This window comes from Tyto alba, unplaced genomic scaffold (genome assembly GCF_018691265.1).
Source record: "Tyto alba isolate M040663 unplaced genomic scaffold, T.alba_DEE_v4.0 Super-Scaffold_1000006, whole genome shotgun sequence".
In the NCBI taxonomy this organism is placed as follows: domain Eukaryota; kingdom Metazoa; phylum Chordata; class Aves; order Strigiformes; family Tytonidae; genus Tyto; species Tyto alba.
The window spans coordinates 17,342,516-17,362,603 of NW_024881272.1; the positions used below are offsets into that span (position 1 = coordinate 17,342,516).

A 20,088-nucleotide genomic window follows, 5' to 3' on the forward strand; every position below is an offset into this window, starting at 1 on the left:
GTATTTTTCAAATAATGGTTGGCATTAATAAATACAACATTGGCAATGAAGTAGTATCACCAGTTTATAGATGAGTAAGTGTCAAGTGGCAAGCTATGGGCTTGTAAGACCATGAAAATTACTATATTGACTGAAGCAGTGCTGTGCCATGTTTCTTTTGCCCAACTTAGTTCCTCTTTGTGAGCCCACATTGTACGTGATGAGCATAGTGGCCCATTTAATATCGGTGCAGTTTTCTTCATTGTTGCAATGTGTTGTGTCTCTTCCTCAATCTCTACCCAGTGAAAAGAACTTAAGAAAGTTGAAGCAAAAAAAAAAAGTATGTCACACTCTGTTAAGGATATGTTTATAAAAGACAGTATTTTTTTTTCATTTGGATAAAACCAGCTGCTTCCTTCAGCGATCTGGGATGAATCCCCCTGGCTCCGAGCTCTCTGGATTTGTCTGGTTCTGGAGCTGTTTATTCAGACAGATGTTCTGATTTCTTCATCACCTGTCCTGGCAGACGCCTGTTTTTCTGTTTCTCCTTCTTGCACAGTGGAAAATCTGTATCAGTTTTGAACTTCTGTGACTCCAATTTTAGCTGGCAGAAATGTTTGGGTTTTTTTCATTTTTCTTTCTGTTTTGCTTTTTTAATTAACAAATATTTTGGGGGTTTGGTCAATAAATTGCCTAGTTCATAATCTGTAAGAACTCTGTATCTCCCTTTTCATTTTCTGCTGAAAATGTTTTTTGTGTTTGAATATTTTGGCTTTTTTTTTTTTCCTTTGTTCTCTACTGTCATTTTATAATCATATTTTGGTCTCACCTTCCTCCTGTAGTTCTGTTTTTCCCCTGAAGTATCATTCTTCCTTTTATTTACATGATGGTGTTTCATGATACTGTAGTATGCCTGTCCTCCTTGCCATAATCTCATTTATATCTAGTTTACACCATCAGCTTGTTTACCTGTCAGTATCTGTAGCTTGACTTTCATTTATCAGTTTTTATTTCTGTTTTCTTTAGAAGACGGTCTTTCCTGCTTAGATGCCTCAACACATTCCTTCATCTCTAATTTGATTACTGCTTACATAAGGGAGAGAAAAACAAGAAATGCTTTTATTCACTGCACAACTCCTAGCATCCAAAAATTTCTGTATAGACCACAGGAAAATTTGGCAGGCACTTCTTTAAATATACATGCAGCACACATGAATTAAGTACTCATTTAAGGCACATTTCTTCTAAGGAAATGATTTCTTGTGGAACTGTTTTCATCAAGCAGTGTTAACAGTTAGGCACAACATTTCTGTTGTTTATTAAGAGCAACATGCTTCATTTGTGAGAAATTCCATTTCAATCTTTTTCCTAATTATTCTGTACTATCTGTTGTCTGCATTCCAGTCCGGCTGAACAACATCAGTGCCCTGGAAGTTTGCAGTCTTAATTATTTTTCATAGAAGAATATGAATTTCAGTCTTACCATAAACTAAAAGGATCATTTCACAAGAAATTATGGCATTCTAGGAGGCTCCCCTGCCCCCCCAGTCTAGGAATGCCACCCACACGACAGACCATGACCTCCTCTCTGCCTCTGCATTCCTCTCCTGGCTGGGGGTGGGTTTTCTGTTGTGTCTGTTGCTTTTATTTTTTTTTTTTCTTTTTCATTAAAGTTTCAAACAGATACAAAGACATGGAATTAGTAATTGACTTCCATACAGCTCTAGTATAGTCTGTGTGTCTAAGGGAAGCAGCACCACCTCAGGGGGCAGTCGCAGTCATTAACTTACGTGTCTGATCTGGACTGGGTTTCTCATCTGCTTTCGGAAAGATAAGGGATTGCCGTATTTATGCATGGTTATGCTATTAATCAGCTGCTGGTTTTGAAACCACCAATTTTCTGTCTCTGACAGTCTACCCATAATATTTAGCCTTCAAAATAGTTCAGACTGGAAGTGACACTGGAAAACTGCTTAAAATATTGTTGAAAATGTTAATGAAATGTGAACCAGAAATGTAATTTCTGAGATCTTACCGTTGCTTTCTTTTTAATGCAGGTGTCTGTGACTAAAGCTGACAGATCCTTGGGCTTTGCCATTCAAACATGCTTTGTTTCCCCGTTTTCAAATCCAGATAGAATGTCTGACTACACCATTATAGAAAACATTTGTCCTAAAGATGAATCTGTTAAATTCTACAGTATTGAGAAGATGAACTTTCTGATACCACATGCACAGAAGGACAAAAAAAGATTTAGCTTTGTGTTTAAACCAATGTTCAACATCTCACTGCTCTTTCTTCACTGCGAGTTGACTTTGTGTACAAATAAAGACAAAGATACTCAAGGGCTGCCAAGGGTCAGTAATTTATTAGTCTAAACTTCTGATTTAGGTGAAAATACAATATTTTTTTCATCTGAACTTTCAAGTCAATCAATGACTTTCTATGGAATAGATGTAATGAACATGATATCTCTAGGCTCAAGATTTCCATAGGTAACAGTTATGATGCTATGCATTTTGACTGCATAATTTACAGTTTCTATTTAAATTTCATTAGGTGGTTAAAAGAACCCCCCTATTAGGGGGATAAAAAGAAATTGCTTTTTATTATGCAAGTTGTTCAGTTTTATTTTTGCTATCCATATTGCATCCATATCCAAAGTGCAAAAAATGTTAGCTTTAATTTCCAAAGATGTGCATAATATCAGATAATATTGCAATCTGATTGTTACAAAAGAGAATTGCCAAATTTTGCTTCATAACTAATGGAAATGGCTGTAAATTGCTTCTTAAAGAATATGTTCTAAGAATTGGGAATTTATTTTTACTCTAGGGTTTTTACATATCCCCCTTAAAATGTATTTTTTTTTTTTTAACGATTTGTTGTTGTTTCTAAACTCATTTGTTGATGGCTGCAGTTTTGGCTACCAGATATTTAAAAAACATTTATCTTAAAATGAAATAATTTCTACCATTTAAGTTCAGTAGTAACACTCTCATAAAGGTTAGAGGATCCTTAATGAAGTCAAGGGTTGTGTCCTGAAGCACAGCTAAGAATTACCTTTGCCAGTACATTACACAGGGGGGTTGGAGGTTCTCCTCCTATTTTGGCAAATAATATGTTACAAAACTGATAATGAGAAACAGCGCAGCTGGCACAGCTGTCCTGGCATACGGGTGACTTTCTGACACTATTTTTTCCACTCACAGTGCATTCCTCCTGATGAAGCTTGTACCTCTCTCAATGTGGATATGATCTTGGCCATGATGCACAACAAGAAAACCTTCACCAAGCCCCTTGTAGTAATAACACATGAAGGAAAACCAGAAGGTATGAAAATGAGCTTGAACTGTTTAATAAAGCTATATCTATTATATTGTGCAACGTACAGCTGCTTGAACTGAGTACTCCAAGTATGTGGCATTGTATAATCTTGTGGTGACACTGTGTTTGTAAGGTGTTATTTGTTTAGACATTTCCCTGGCAGCAATAATCATGGAAGTTCATTGTTGGTTTTTAACTGTCTTTATTGATCTCTAGAGATGTGGTTTTGCCAGGCATTGAGAAAAGAATACCGTACTACACAGCACTATGTGTTTTAGAAGTATGAATATAGCAGTAGCAGTTCTAGCAACTTCTTGTTGCCCAGAGATCAAAGGCAGTGCTCTGCTCCCTGCTATATCACTTCTTTATTGTACTTGTAAATACATATTTAGAAATAACAACAATGGAATTTACGAAGTATTGAGGATACTAAAGCCTGATAAGATTGTAAAGCAAAGGGGTGGCCACCAGAGAGAAACTCATTAGACTGTTAAGCTATTAAGAGCAAAAGATGAGATGCACAAAGGTATTTTAGATCCACTTTGGTGGGGCTTGTTTGATTATGTAATCTTTATGAAAAAAAAAAACACAAGTGTGGCTAGTAACTGGTTGAGGGAGTTGGAGAGGCTGAAGAGCATTATGAGATAATGCCAAATGTCATGGTGCAACTGTAGTCAAGCCTAAGAATATGCCCTGTGAGTGAGGGGAAATAAGAACTGTTTTCAGAGTTTCATTTAATTTGAAAGTTTTTCTTAGTGAATCCCTCTGACAACAGCATCACTCATGTTTTGATGCATTTGTAGAAGAAAATATATGTACATTATCTTTTCTTTTTATATCGACATGGGAGTTTAATCAGAAGCTTCAGTGACTTCATGTCCACATCAGAATGTTCTAATTGTGTCCAAAGGCTCTTTGACCTTTGGAATGCTTTTGGGGGGGTGTCAAAAGGATGGGGATCAGAAGTCCTTTAACCTCCCTTGTACAGTGCGTGCTTTTTACTCTTTGAACAATTTAAAGTACCACACAGCATTGCTAGGGGACATAAGCAACAACTGTTTCTGTTTAACTCTGCAAGTCAGCTCATGTTTAGTTTGTTGTTTTGTTGTTTTTTTTTTTTTTACAAATTTGTTAATACAGATCAAATCCACTACGAATTAAAGGCAAGTATTTGATCTGTCAGTGTGGTACAATTAAAACTGTGCTTTGGGCATGATTCTGCACTCTTTTTGCAAAGCTCTGATTTTGTTTTCAGTGGTTATTCTATTGGGAATGAGTAAATCCTGCAACTGAAGTTCAGCTTTCAATAAACAGACTCTTACTCTGAGCTCTCTTGCCCTTCTGATGTGTGGAGCATTGTGCACAGCTCCCGTCTTGGGCTACACTCAGAATGTTCTCTTTGTCAGAGGCACAAGGTCTTAGTGTGCAAAGATGAGCTAAATTTATAAAGATTAGTTACAAGACAACAGTGTGATAGAGTATTTTGTTGCATTGTGGGTGATTTAGTCTAATTGTGGGATGTTTGGTGGAAATCTCCCCAGCATATCACAGCTTTCAGACATAACACAAAGTGGCACATTGACAACGTAGCTTTGTTGGTATGCAGTTGTTCTGCAGTGAATCAAGCAACCCTTTTCTAAAAGCTAAATGCCATTGTTGGCCAATACGTGAACCTTAGATTTGGAGAAGAAACTATATCACATTCCTGAACAGAATAATTTACATATCAGAGGTGGTGGTGTCCTTTTTTTTTTTTCATGTGAACAGGCCAGCTTTCATTGTAAACCATGTTATGTGAGTTACTGCCATTGGATCTGCTCTCCAAGCCAAATGTATAAGTCATGCACTTGACATTTCAAAAGTCAGAACAAACTAGTCATTGCAAAGGTGTCATCTTTTTTCCTTCAGACATAAGCTTATGACTGTCATTGACTGTAATAATAATAACAACTGTATATCTAAATGAGAATAACTCTTCCCTCCTAATTTTGTTAATTATTGACAAGCTCTGTTGCTTACATTATTGCAGTAGATCCCAATGGAAGTGTCTAAAACCTAACTCCATGCCATGATCTTTCCCTTTGTATTCCTGCATTTCACACACGTGCTCTCCTCCAATAAAAGGCATATGGATGGCCATTTAAATGCTAGGAAGTACGTGTTTTTCTGTTGAAATAATCTGCTGATATCATTGTTCAAATTTTTACCAAGTGTGGAAACTTCAGATTATTATTTCTACACCAAAAGGAGACAGGTCATAGAAAGGAGGTCAAGTGAGCAGCTAACAAGTGCCTCCATACTACAAAGGTATAGAAAATTATGCTAATTTCTAAAGGCTGGCTGCTGTTGTTTTTAAGTTAGATGCTTTTCCTGCTCCTCAAGGATTCCCACAACTTCTGTGTTGCTCTGAGCAAACCACATTAAAATACACACAAGAACTGGACAACTGGGGAAAATTGATAATGGCCTACACAGCCTACCATTACTTAGCAGACTTTATATTCTCTGTAGAGAGGCCAGTGACGGAACGAGCATGGAAAATTCATTCTCCTCTCAGCTCAGAAGGCATTTTCTTGGAACTTCAGATATGCTAGCAGAGTGTTTGGACAATCAGATAGTGCCCTTACCCATGTTTGTACTGTTCAGTGCTCCTTGGTTTCAGTCCATCCCTCCTCACAAATCTTGCATTGTTATGCTTTTGCTGTTATGTGCTTGACAACTTTCCAGCTTATTTGTGCATGCACACACACACACCCGCACGCCCCTCGGTTCTCACCTGTTTCCTACTACTGGTCCACCTGTTTCCTACCATCCTGCCAAGAGTGATCTGGAAGAGATCCTCATATGTTAGAACAAGTGACAATAATGCAGTTTAAGAATAAAATGCTTTTTTTGGATATTGTAAACACGTGTCTCAGAGCCTAATGATCTTATAGGATATCACTGGCAGTTTAGTGCTGACATTTGTGTTTTAGAAGTTAGAAGTATGGTCTTGGTTTAAGAATATTTTAAATAAATAAGTATATTTATTTTCAGTGTTTTTCAGCTGCTATGTTAACATAGCAATTAAACTCTTTTTTTTTTCAGTTGCTAAAGATACAAAAGCAAGTATTGGGACTCTGTTTTTTCAAATCCTTTTACAGCTGTTGCACTGAACACATTCAGAGATACCAGAATTCAAATGAGTTCACTAGGTTACTGATCAATCCAGAAGCAAACTGCAGCTAACCAAACAGGTCTTCGGGTCTGAAGCCAGGATCTCTGGCTCTTCTGCTTGAGGTGGCATTCTTGGAGAAAGATAAGAGAAGCCAGTTAAGCAAAAGAAGGGAAAATTCTTCATTTTTAAACATATGTTTACTTGTCTCTTTCTGTTACATGCTGATAATGATGATGATATTTGATAGTCTTGCCAATAATAATAGCTATGATCTTTTATTTCCTGTATATAATTAAAAAACAAAACAAAACAACAACAAAAAAACCCATATCCAACTTCCAAGATATAATACTGAGCAGGACTCAGGAAAATGTGTGAATCAACACATATTCGTGCGATTTGGACAAAGCAGTGTGTATCATATCACAGTTCTGACTTTTCTTTAGAGCTGATAGTCACTGTTGATTTTAATTTTGTTTTGTGATTTAGCATGCTGGTATCTCATGTTTTTGATTAGTGGGTAGTCAGATGAATTTAGTCACCTTAAAACAGCCTTTGCAATCTATGGTTTTTAAGAGCTCCATGTAGAGATAACCTGAGTTACTGTGGGTCAGACCTGATGACATCTGGTTGGGAAAGGTTGCAGTGTACTTGCCAGCAAAACATATGATGCATAAACTATACTGCAGATAAGTTCCTCTGAGGAATGCTCAATATACAAATAGTTTTTATGAGCTGAGCAAAATTACTGAATTCAAGCTGGTTTTCCTGAAGTTCCTGGTTTGTAAAAAATACAATTAATGTCTTTGTCAGATCAGATCCTGAAAGTTGCTTGTGTAGTTTGTAGGATGTTTCAGGAACTCTGTCTAATGTTTTGTGGTATTTTGTTTTGTTTTGGTTTGTTTTTTTAAATTAGATCCTTCCCTTCCAAAGCCAAATGTGAGACAGCCACGTAAGTAACTCTTAAACCAATCTCTTTTAAGCCTTAAACTTTTGTCTAGAAAGTTTTAGATCTATTAGAAACTATCTTCAAGCTTTCTGAGTGTGTGTATGCGTGTTAAATTCTGGAACAGAACAGAATTCTGACTGTGTTGCTGATTGAGAAATTCCCATCAGTGTTTAGAGAGAAGGGCTGTGGCCTTTTGTGTATCTGAAGATAAAATTTGGGAAGACACCACTGAGAATCTGGCCCTTAGCAAGTTCATTTGCTGATGTGTGTGTGTTACTTCCCTGTTCTCTGCTGAGGCCACTGCTTCCCAATACCAGGGTTTCAGCAGCAATGCCATCTTACAGAGCTCCCGTGTCCTACTCCAAGCCTCGTTCCTATGCTGCACCACAGCTGGCCACATCTGCAGTCACTCTGGCACCAGCACCTGCAGGTCATGCTATAAAGGAGATCGCTGACTTGATATGGATTAATTTATTTGTTATTTCTGTTGTCTTGGCGTAGCAAATTAACTAAGGTCACTTACTGACCCAGGAAGGGGATAAAAGGAGAAAAGCAGCACTAGAAGACGATAACAAACAGGAAGGTGAAGATGATTCGTAGACAAAACCAAGAACGAGTGGAGAAAAAGAGAAAATTAGAAGAGGAAGTGCAAAGAAGGTTTTTTCCCACTGCTCCTATCCTGTGTCTTTGGGACAGAATTTGCTCAAAATAGCAAGGAGAATGAGAAATTATGCTTCTGTCACTTATGCCTCTATGTGACTTTCTCCCCTCCATTAAATTTCCTCATTAGAGGAGAGAACACTGGCTGGTGCCTTGTGGAAAAAACAGTTGAGTTTTTAGGAGATTCTTTCCTGTTTGCATTTAAAATGACCAGATGTGGCCAAGTGAATCAGAAATAGTCTCGTAGAAGAAGTGGGAGAGAAACCTTCTAAGTCACTGTCTGTCAGGTATTGCATATGTAAACTTGGTTGCAGGCACCCAGAAATGGGTCCTGAAGGACCTTACCAACAAGAACTGCTGGAGAAGACATTTGTCAAAAGGGGAATGGCCCTGAAGGTCTCAGGAGCTGTTGGACTGGGGGGTGTCCATGGGGACATCTGCTGGACACGTGAAGTGAGGATGTTGGTTGTGTTTTGAGAGCTGAAATTCCACTGGAGGATACTACAGAGAAGATCCAGTCAGCTCATTTCCTGGCCAGCTTATTAAAATATTATTCACTGACCTGAGCCATTTTGTGCAGTGGGAGACATTAAAAATACTGAAACTATAAATTGATATAGTAGGAAGAAATTTCCCCAAATGATTGCTAAAAGAGTGGTTATTATTTTTTTGAAGTATTTCTAATCACCAAAAAGAAAATCACAAAAGTTTCTCTGTTTGGCTGGTTAACATTGGAGGGCAATACATCCAGGGACCAGATGCTGTTCCTCTTCAAATGGTACTGCAAAAGGGCCTCTCCCTTAGAAAGTGATTTGCGTGTGTGTGTGTGTGTGTGTCGTTCTATTTTTGTGTTCTGGAATTAATTTCAGTTATTGAAGGCATTGCCAAATGTGAAAAACAATTGTTTCTATTTATGTTTTCGCTGACTTTTTGCTGGCATCTCTTCCCTCTTGACAGCAGTTCCGTTCTCCACCTAGATTTCAGACTGAGCTTGCAGGACATGTAGGGGAAAGTTTGCCTGAAAGTTAGGCATTTAAGTGAAAAGCATATTTTGCCAAACATCTCAACCTTTTTAAAGCACATTTTTAAGATAAATGGATATTTAATTGAAAGCAAGTTATTAACAGCCAACTGAAAATGCTTCATTTTTGCAACGTTTTCCAGATTTGGATGTGCTGAGCTGGGGTTTTGCTTTATGATATGGAACAGTTGGTTGGACTGAAGCCAGTCTCTGAAAGCATCACTTTTATTTCCTTGATGCAGATCTGTTAGTCTGTTCCTTAAAATAGTGCTTAATTAACTATGAATTTTTTAAAAACTTTTCCATGAAAGTATAAGGGTGAATTTTTGTAGAATGATATTCACCACTGAAAATAAAAAGCCCTTATTATATGTGTTTACCTTTGTAGCTGTGTTCTATGGTCTGGACACGCTGACTGTTGTGGGCATTGCCTTTGCTGCATTTGTAATTGGAGCCCTTCTAACAGGAGCACTCTGGTTTATCTACTCTCACACAGGTAAGTATGAGGGCTCTTACCGACCTCAGTGCAGATCATGCCGCAGGAAACCTAGTGTGGTCGGTACTCTTGCAAGGTGGGAGGAAAAGGAAGGGGGGCCAGCAGTGGCTACCCTGCACTTTTTTTCTTGCTCTCTGTTCTTAATAGGGTGTTTTCTGTCAACTCCTTCCATGAGGCCATTGTGCGTATTGGCAAATTGATACCTGCCCTTCCCTAAAGGAATGTGTTATGCATTATGATTTAAAATTTGCTAAAATAACTTAAAATCACCTGGGACAGGAGTAAAACTGAGTGTTCCTGGCTTGTGCATTATCATTAGTAGCATCTCTGTATTTCAAATTTAGTTAACATTTCAGTTAATGGATCCTTTTTAGTTCCCATACTCCTTTTTAAAACTTTTTTTGCAGTTAGTAAATTAGACTATGACTGGGAATGTGATGCGATCAGTACAAGGAGTGGGCCAAATGGCTAAGAGAATGCTTTATTTACATAGACATATTCTGAATATAACTAGACTTGAAATTGTTTCTTGAGCCTTGATTGCATAGAATTTTTGCCTTGATTATTTATTTCTCCATTATTAAACTGGTAGAAGTCGTGTGTAATCTCACTTAATTGTGTCCAACCAAATAACCAGTACCATGCCTGAATTGGTGTAGCCTTTATGCATACATAATTTTTATGTTACTCCTCAGAATTTTTTTCCATACTAAACTAAGTTAGAAGAAATACAATACTGTATTGGAAGAAGAGGGAGTTTTGGGAGCTTTCTGTTGCATGTAATCTGCAAGATGGTACAGACAATGGCTGGACACTGATGGGGCCTTGATTCGCAGCATCTGACCTTGGCTGTTTGTGGATTATGGGGTATCTCAGGATCCCTACAGCATGCTGGACTCACAACTACTTCCACTTTTGAACTCACAAGACCCTACCAAGATCTCTGGGAGGTGGGGAGAACATGAGGTCAATTACTTCAAACCTATGCAGCTCCGGAGCACTGGAGTTCTCCTGTAGCCCACTGCAGGGGTATTTTTGGCATCTAAAACTTCATGGAAGCTCTTTAGGAATGAGAATCCAGCCCTGTCAGGTCAGAGCTTCTGTAACTATTAAGACCCAGGAGCTTATGTTAATTTGGAAAAAACAAAACAAAACAAAAGAATACAAAAAAGCCCTCTGTTTTTTGGTTTGGGTTTTTTTTTTTTTTTTTCCAGTTGGCAGTACAACAACTTTCTATAAGCAGTTTAATACTTCTCAGTGCATCAGCTGTGTATGAAGCTTGTTTGGAATTGAGGCAAATGTGTAAAATGTAAAGGTTGTGATAAAATGTATAAGTAGTATAATTCTGCTTCATATACTACTGAAACATTGTGGAAGAAACGCAAGTGCAATTTCAATGGGTAAATGTGTAAGGTAAGATGGTAATTTCTCAACAGGTAGCCTTTTTGACAAAAAAATAAAACAATTTTTAAATTAATATCGCTGGTCCTGCATTTGCAGAAGTTCAATCTCTGTTCATATACAGAACCATCTATAGGCATGTGTTGTGTGAAAGTAATCAAGGGACACTGGGAAGCCAACGTGATAAATCCTTCAGCAACAATAGGACTTGGACCAATCCCATTAAAAGAATTACATTAACAAAGTACCTCAGTCATAGCGAACAAGTACACGTAGTGGAGAGGGCAGCTAGTCTGGCTTTGTGTTTGAGAGATGAAAATAAGTGAAGAAAAAGGCCAGACAAAAAGTGATAAATGAGAAGAAAAGGAAGGAAGGGGACATTGTAACTCATCAGATCAGAGAATCGCAGAAATGATAAAAAAAATCTAGAAAGTTATCTGGTTCAGATTTTCAAAGGATTGCGAAAGTAAATCTATGTTCCTGTGCACATAATTTTTCTGTGCATAATATCTTGTATCTACAAAGCATATATTGTATCAGATTGAAGTGAAGGCTCTGGCAGGGACGGTTTCTTAGAGGACAACTGCTGTGGCAGACAAGATCATCCAGCTGCAGTGGAGACATTTTAGAGCTGGCTGCAGACTTTATTAAAATAAGGAGGGGGGGAGAAGATAATCTAAAGTTAATCTAGAGAGTGGCTGTCTTTTGCCATTAGAGAATTCATGCATTACAGAACTGTGTTCTGAAATCTCATCTTTTGCTGCAAGTAGCACTGGGTTTCTAACATGATTTAGACCAAAGGTTGAAAAGTATCATTTCATTCTAAAACTGTGTTTTGGTGATACTCAGCATGGACAAAAGCTACTGCTGGTGGAGAATGGCAACTTGGGATGTGTGAAGTAAGGTATTTTTGTTGCTGTAGTGCTACATGCAGTACAGCAAAAGGCCACCTTTTTGCCAGTAGTAAGAAGTTTTGCCGATATACTTTTATCAGTATGTCTCTACTATCAGGCTCATTCTAGCATGGAGAAAGCTTTACATGAATTAGCTCTTTTGTTCATCTTGATAGGCCATTAGCATTAAAACCTAAACAATTGATAGCAGAAAAGAACTACAAAATACATAAAATTTTGTCTCCAAATACTGAACAAGGATTATTGTGTTGAGTTTTTTTCATGTAGGGCTTTTGCTGATTTCAGTCATGACAAATTTCTGCTGAAACATCAAAACTGTGCTTTATAATACTCCACATTCTCTGAAACAATTCAGCATGAAGTACAGATGTCCTACAATGCACAGGTAGTAGGGGAAGAGAGAGGCGAAACTAGGATTATGGTAACAGAGGAGGAATTTTAGCTGACTTCTGCATAAGAACTTCATACTTCTGATCCTTTCACCAGTCCGTTAAAGGACATGAAAGGTGGCTGAAAGCTTTCCACAGCCATGTTGGTCCTGCCCCGAGAAGACCCAAGAACAAAGGGAGACTAGGAGTGTTTTGCCACAATTAACCCAATTTATCTGGGTGTCTTATGAAGAGGCAACAATTTTGCCGTGTGCATGGATGCAGAAACCCTTCAAAATGTAACCATATAAATATCTACCAATGTAATATCTGTCTTAATAGAGATAATTATGTTTATAAAGGGACATGCACAAGTGGGATTAGTTAGAGAGACTGCTAAACTAAGTAAACTGTGTTACAGAGAAGAGCATCAGTCTCTTCATTCTCTTAGAAAGCATGATTTCCTTCTCCAGGCAGTGTTGCAAGTTAAGAGGATAAAATGTTCCAAAATCTGAGAAGTTAAAAGCGTCCCTCCTCCCCCACTTCTCCCTTTTTTATGGGATCTGATTTAAAATAAACTGACATAGCAACCAATTATATTTGGCAAATGGAGATAGAAAAGCAAACATTCAGACTTCCTGGACAGGGAGTACAACTGGCAGCTTTCCTAAGTGTGAATAATAAAGTGCATGTTGTCGCACTCAAATGGGTAAAAGCTTGTTTACTGTCAATAGATGAGACATGTCCATTTTGTGTAGTTCTAGTTCAGTAACATGACATACATGAGGCTGTTCACATGAAAAAGACAGATGGAGAATGCCTCTTCAGTGATAGTTTACATTTCTTTACATCCTTTACATGAATATTCTTTAAAAAAACTTCACTACAGATTACCTAGGTGTTGAGGAAATAAAATGTAGGAAAAATCAGCAAGTCCAGATGGAGTTACTAGGCTGTGTTCATAATGTCATTGTGGTTTGGATTTTTTCTCCTCGAGGACTTTGAGAATTTGTTATTGCTCCACAACTGATTGTGGTATATTAGAGCTGCTGATTGTGCTCTAGAAATGAGGTGCGGCAAAGGCAATGAATTACAGTGGAGGGGAAGGGGGCTCCCACACCAAACCGAAGGGAAGCTGCCTCCTAAGATGCTTTCCAGAGGAGCCAGGAGGAGTAGAGCGAGCTGTTGGGCTCGCACAGGGACTCCTGCACTGCGCTTGTCACTTTGCCATAAAATAAAAGCAACGTGTTTAGCTTATAAATGGATTTATGGTTAAATGCATGCAGATTGTATTGACATGCTGCGGCTGACGCAAAGCTGTGTGTAACCATGTTGTTTGTGAAATGGGTGACGGTTTTGCCGCAGGGTGAGCCGGCGGGAGGGCGCGGGGTCCGGGGGCCCCGGGGGGAGTGGAGCAGCTGCGGGTCCTTTGCGCGGCCCTACCAGCTTCTGCTCCTCCCGCCAGGCTGGCAGTTCGCTGGCTTGCTGTTTTCTGACGTTTGCATTCGCTTGTTTTGTTTTAATGAAGGGGAGTTTGCTTATCGCTGCCTGTGTAAATATATCCTGTAGTAGAAAAGGAAGGAAGACTTGTACACAAACAACTGGAGGAGAAGGGAACAAGTTGGGAGGGGAAGACATCCAAACAAGGCTTATGAAAGCTTTTACAGCACAATGACACAGACATTGATTTGATACAGTTTATTCTGATGGGTTACAAAGCCATTTTCAGTGCAAGTTGGAGCTGAAACTCTGTTTATTTGCAGATGACTGGGTGTAGATTCTGACCTGCTACATGTGAGCAGAAATCTGCTGCTCGTGGGCGAGCTATGTAGTTACTTCTTACACTGGGAAAAACAGAATCAAAATGCGCTCACATGAGTAAATGCTGCAATGAGCGCTGAATCCAAGAGCATGATCCTCACCCTCTTTTTAAACATTTCATTGGCCTCCTGGGTGATGTGGTTTAGTGGTTTAGTTTGTTGTTTTTCTGTCCTGTCCTGTCCCGTCCTTTCTTTCCTCCCCATTCCTAAACCAGTGGGGTGTAAGGCGAGGGCTGTGCATTGTGGGGCCTTGTGTGCACTTATGGCTGTGGCTGCGGTGTGAGCTAGCAGCAAACCTGCTGGTTTCATTACAAAGAGCACTTGCAACCTCTGCTGTGAGAAATCCTCCGACCTCCCTTGTTTGCAGCAGACCTCAGAGTAGTGAGCAGCCTGCAGAAGGACATTTAGGACATTTTCTAGCCCAAGAGACAAAGCATTAACAGCGCACTTCCTCCGCGGCCGCGTTCCCAAGGAGCTCGGGGTTGGGGCAGCTGGGCAGCAGCAGAGAGGGCATGGGGATGTGCCAGAGCAGCTCCTGCGGGAGGAAGCTGGCTCGTCCCTGCTCTGTAACCCTCTGGATGCAGGCTGTGCCTCCAGCCTTCAACCTGTCACTGAAGCAATCACTGGGGAACCGGAGCTCTACCAAATCCTGAGCCGGGAAGAAAAATTGGACTCTGCAGACCTGGTGCCGTAGTGTCAGGTTTCAGATAACCTAGGGCAATGTGAAGCAGGAGATCTGCATCACTATAAATTCATGAAGCAGGAGGTGTACCAGCCTTTGATTTTTTCCCAGTCATTCCTGCCTGTGGTCCAGCAAAGCATTTCCATCTTGCTCCTTGGATGGAAAAGCAGCTGTGCTGGTGCTGGCTGCCACGGTTGGTCTGCAGCTTGAGCAGCAGCAGCAGTCTGTCTGCGTTAACTGTGCTCAGATCAGAGGTTCACATCCTGAGAGATGAGCTCAAGAGAGGGGGCAGCTACAGTACATGTTATATAAACTTAGTCTTGCCATCTGTTTTGAAGAGACTATTTTATAATATTGCTAAGGTTGCAGATTTGATCATCGTAACTTAAAAAAAGCCACAGTTACCGTTTCCTACATGGCATCATTATGATCTTTTGGGCATTCACATAATGGTGCAATTTTTACTTCCATGCTAGTTAAGAGTTCGATTTTTTCCATAGGATCCTAACCACAAGTGCAGGAGAGGTGTGAGGAGAGCGGGCAAAAAACTAGGTTTTATCAGGAGCCATAAATCTGGGTTTAACTCCTAGTGCATGATTTGACAATCCAGATAACAAAGGGCGTTTGTTAATTGCTTATTGACAATAAATTAAGAAATGGTGAGACTTGTTCTCACTACAGGTTATAAGTGCTACACATACTGTGGTAGCTATAGGGGAACTTCCTGCATGTTATATTTGGGATAAATCAAGTCAAGCTTTCAGGGTAGCCTATTGTTTTTCTACATGAAGAAAACTGGCCATGTCTCAGGATATGTGGTATCCAGCTGATTGAAGAACATTGTCTTTATCTCCACTTTTAGTAAATATGCTGCTCTATAAACTGGCATTAAAACTAAAGCCTGATTTTCATTGGCCTTTTGCCATGAAACAGCAAAGCTATGAAATGGTCTGAGTCACATAACAGGACCTATTTGAGTGACAGCTGACAGCAGAAGAGGGATAGTGTCTATCTTGGCAGTTTCAATCAGCTGCTTTTAAAATGCTTAAGAAAACAGCAGTGTTATTTTCCCCATGTGCACAGCAGCGCAAAGGTGCCAAAGTCTAGTAACATTTTCAACAATACTGTCTGAGGTCTGTCACCCAAGATATTCATTGCATGGAAATACCAAACCAATCAGAAGAGGAAGGCTGGGAATGAATGGATTACTGTTTTCTGTGACAACTAACATTTTCAATTTCCTTCTCCTGACCCCGCTTTTTCTCTCCCCTTTCCCTCAGGGGAAACAGCGGGAAGGCAGCAGGTCCCCACGTCCCCGCCAGGCTCTGAGAACAGCAGTGCAGCGCACAGCATCGGCAGCACGCAGAGCACCCCCTGTTCTAGCAGCAGTGCAACCTAACTGGGGGGAACACCGCTGAGGAGCAACATAGGAGTGCCTAGGTTCAAAGGACTGTGTGTGGACGTCAGCTTTTTGAAGTTAAAAGGATTGGTTTAGTTGCTTTTGAAAAAAACGAGGCGGGATTTTTCTACAGGAAAAAAAAAAAAAAGTCTGATTTTCTTTGGGGGAAGCCACTGTGTGTGTGAGTGTGTATATGTGCACACAATGCATGGGTAAACACAGCCTGTTGGATCTTCTATAGCATGTTGTGCTACATGTGACAAAGCTACTAATTTTACAGTACTGCAACCTGTTCTAGGGGTCTGTGGGCCCTCAATGTGAAATCTATGCCAGTTTGGGAAAATGCTGCTTTGTCTATATGACTTTTTTCTTTCCCTAAACCTTCTCATTGACACAAGCTATTCATTAAGGGAATTCGATAAGATAAGCAGAACAAAGATGATCTTAGGTCAAAGGATTTCTATTTGTCTAAGCGAGAAAGCCTCAAGGTCAGATCTCTTTGGTTAATAACATTTTATTACTTCAGCTATGTTTATCCACTTTTGAGTAACCTTTGTTTTGTTAAGCTTACAGCTACAGCATCTCATTTGCTTTCCTGTTGTGTTTGCAGCTTCAGGTTTGTTCCAGGTATTTTTGTTTTAATGTGCATTGATTTGCTAATTGGAGAAGAGCACACTCTAACATTCCCTTTCTTGTTCTCTGGGCCAAAGCTCTTTAATAAGAGATTTTTTTAATCTATTATACCAAATACAGGTACACACAAACATTAAGACAAATAATGTTCTTCTGCACTAACATAGATGTGTGTGTACCTTTAATGGCAATGTCTTTGTGCAAATAGATGTATACCTAAGTATACAGAACCTAACTTACCACTTTAACAATTGGGAAATTAGCTCAGTGTTCCTTCCATACATAAAATACATAATGCTTATATACATATATATATATATATATAAAGAAAAAAAAAAAAAGAAACAACTGTCTCTTCAGTTTATAATAGGTAGATAGAGGCGATAAAAAAGGTTGATTTGGTTCTTATCCTTTAGCTACCCCAAATTCCCTTTGAAATAAGAGATGGTTTTGAGGGCACAAAGAATGTACGGTAGAGCCTGTTGTTTGTGCAGAATACTGCCTGTCAGAATGAAGCTGTTCTCTTAAGACAGTTGTGCAGTTGTTTGTGTCAAAGTGTTGTATGAACATTACAATTGGATAGTCCCAAAGTAGTGCTGGAATATGGAAATGGCAGAAAGGTACTAATTGTTACAGTATTTTTTTAGTGTCATTGCCATATCTTGTCCTTCAAATCAATGCCAAATTACAAGAAAAAAGACACTTTTAATGTATAATTGTTTGACTGTTATGTTGCCACTTTGTAATTGTAATGTGTTCTACTGATCCTTCTCCTTTAAGGAAAAATGAGCATTGTTTTCCTCTAAAAATGAGATGAGTAACTTTCATTAATGTTAGTGAAGGTTACCTGTGTTCTGCAAGTGGAGAAGGGAATTCATTACACTAGAGTGATAGTCTGCTCTGAAGTCTGAGCTGCAGATTTCTTTTGCTGATTCTACACTTGTGCCTTGCTGATGCCAGGATGGTCAAAGTGCGAGATATGCAATAGATATAAGTGCCCAGGATCAGGTGGAATATTACTCATTGTAAATCAAATCTGTTACTAATCCTGCAAACATTTATGCGTCCTCGTAACTACACGCCTTGTCCTTGCTAGTACAAGCACGTGCCCAGCTCTACACATTATGACTATTCTCGGAGTCCGTGCAGATAGTCGGTGTATAGTTACACATACAAAAAATGTTTTATGTTACCAGGCCAGTGAGTAGTCCTGGTAACATCAACAGGATTGTCACATAAGCGTAGTTACCCCCATGCGTAAGGGTGTGCAGGATTGGCTCTGTTACGAGGTGTCGGGAGGATGAATGTGCTACCTGTGTGGTTGAAAAGAAAGCGCTTTGCCTAACCTTCAGCAGAATGTATTGTATAAGCATATTCTATGTGTAAAGTCTTTAAAGATGTCTTCAAAGAAGACTAGAGTCTTTTAAGGTCAATCATAGCTATATTTTACTACATTAAATTTCTGTATAAAGATATATTTAAATGGTTTAGATAAATGTACGTTACTCTATATGAAATGTTTAATTTCAATTACTGTGAAATTTACATATTTTGTAAATTCTTTTCCCTGTTTTAACCCTTTCCTTCCTCAGATATTTTATTAAGTAGTTTCTCATAGGAAGTATTAGATTTGGTTGTTGGGATGGACAGGTTGAAAACTTTTATGTAAAATAGATAATTGTATATTTTTGAACATGCTGCATTATCAATGTTTTTATCAAAAATTTACTCTAATTTTAAAATAACTTACAGATTTATATTACCATTGGATAAACCAAAAATACATAAAGATCAAAGATTGGATTTGTTGACTTGTGTTTGACATACAGTGTAAATTAACTGAACTTGGTGTATTCAGCTATTTAATTCAGGAATTTTCATCAATCTGAATTAATTGTCTATTGGAGGTTGCCAAAACTGCATGTAATTACTGAGCAGATGGAACAGCCATTTCTGCTTCAAGAAAGAGAGAGAGAACCAAACCTGGGCATTCCCAGTTGATAGCTTTATTACAAAAATGTATAGTACTTTCCAGCAGCTCTTAAGCTGCCTGCAGGTCAGAGTACTGATACACGTATAAGCTCTACTTTTATAGCAGCCGTTTGTCTCCACTGCAAGTTTCTGTGTGTGGTGTGGCAAGCTTCTGAGTGTGCCACCACAAAGCCCCTGGTTCCCACCTCCGTCAAACCTGGTCTCGCCACGCTGGACTTCACATGGCAGATACCCGTGGGGTGTGGAAGGCCAGCGAGACACTCCTGTCCCATCGGAGGGCTTTAAAGCAGGGCTTTGGAGGGACAGGCTCAGGGGCAAATTTCAGCGTGATGGAATTGACTGCAAAGGAACTTCTTATATAAGAGTGGGAGGATTGGGCTTAAAAGGGTCACCTTCTGTTTGTAAACGCTATTAGTAACATACTTAAACTCCAAAGTAGACTGCTCATTGTGTCATGTGTTGTCTAATCACTAACTAGCCTTTTACAGCATTTAGTTTTGGACATTACTATATTCATGTTTCAAGAAGTCAGATCTTTCTGTGTTAGGCTATTTTTATAGCATTTTCCATATGGAAATGGATTTTGCAAAATGTCTGTAGATGCTGATGATTGTAACCTTGCCCTTGCCCTTTTCTAACCCTTTCTCCTGTATGTACCGTTCTTTCTGTTATGTATATCTACCTCATGCTTCACAAGAAGACTGTACTGTTGGTTGTGCTGACCAGCCCTTCATGTGAGGTGACTTCTGCCCTGTTGTTTGTCATTCGTGGGGATGTTCATAGTGTGATCAGATCTTTGCTGCCATGTCCTCACCTTTGAATAAATAAGTACAGTCCTTTAAGATCCAAATGCCAGATGTTTTTTTTTAAATCAAAGAATGGGAGAAATTTACTTGCTAATACCTGTGGCCAGTCTGAACACCCCATTTGTATTTCACATTATGTTCAGTATTTCAGAGACTTGTGGAAATGCATAGTTGTACAGTTTTGATAACCACAGGGTCATGTCATCTTAGTCTCTTGTGCATAATAAAGTATATATCGATTTATTAATAATTGATGCTGTGATTCATTTATTTGAAGTTGTACAAATCCAAGTTCTGTCTCACTGCCATGTCCTCATGTCCTATAAACTTTGGTGGGAATTGCTTGTGTTAAGGCAGGATTTGATTTTGAGTGGCCACCTTCATGTTCTCATTTCTGTGTTCTTATATCCATTGGCTTTGGTTGGCTTCTCAGTATCATGGCTTCTTGCAGAAACCAATAGATATATTTAGTTAGATGCTGCTG

General features: G+C 39.1%; 1 protein-coding gene across 4 annotated transcripts in view; it reads left to right on the forward strand.

Moving 5' to 3' along the window:
- TGFBR3 (transforming growth factor beta receptor 3) overlaps positions 1-19,854 on the forward strand; it is a 124,712-nt gene extending 104,858 nt beyond the window's left edge. For all 4 annotated transcript variants that reach the window (XM_042805405.1, XM_042805415.1, XM_042805424.1 and 1 more), the window contains 5 exons: positions 2,037-2,336; positions 3,192-3,312; positions 7,380-7,415; positions 9,482-9,589; positions 16,055-19,854. In XM_042805405.1, the coding sequence (XP_042661339.1) occupies positions 2,037-2,336; positions 3,192-3,312; positions 7,380-7,415; positions 9,482-9,589; positions 16,055-16,173 (684 nt within the window). In that variant the 3' untranslated portion in view covers positions 16,174-19,854. The remainder of the gene's footprint in view (positions 1-2,036; positions 2,337-3,191; positions 3,313-7,379; positions 7,416-9,481; positions 9,590-16,054) is intronic.
- The last annotated feature ends 234 nt before the right edge of the window (positions 19,855-20,088 follow it).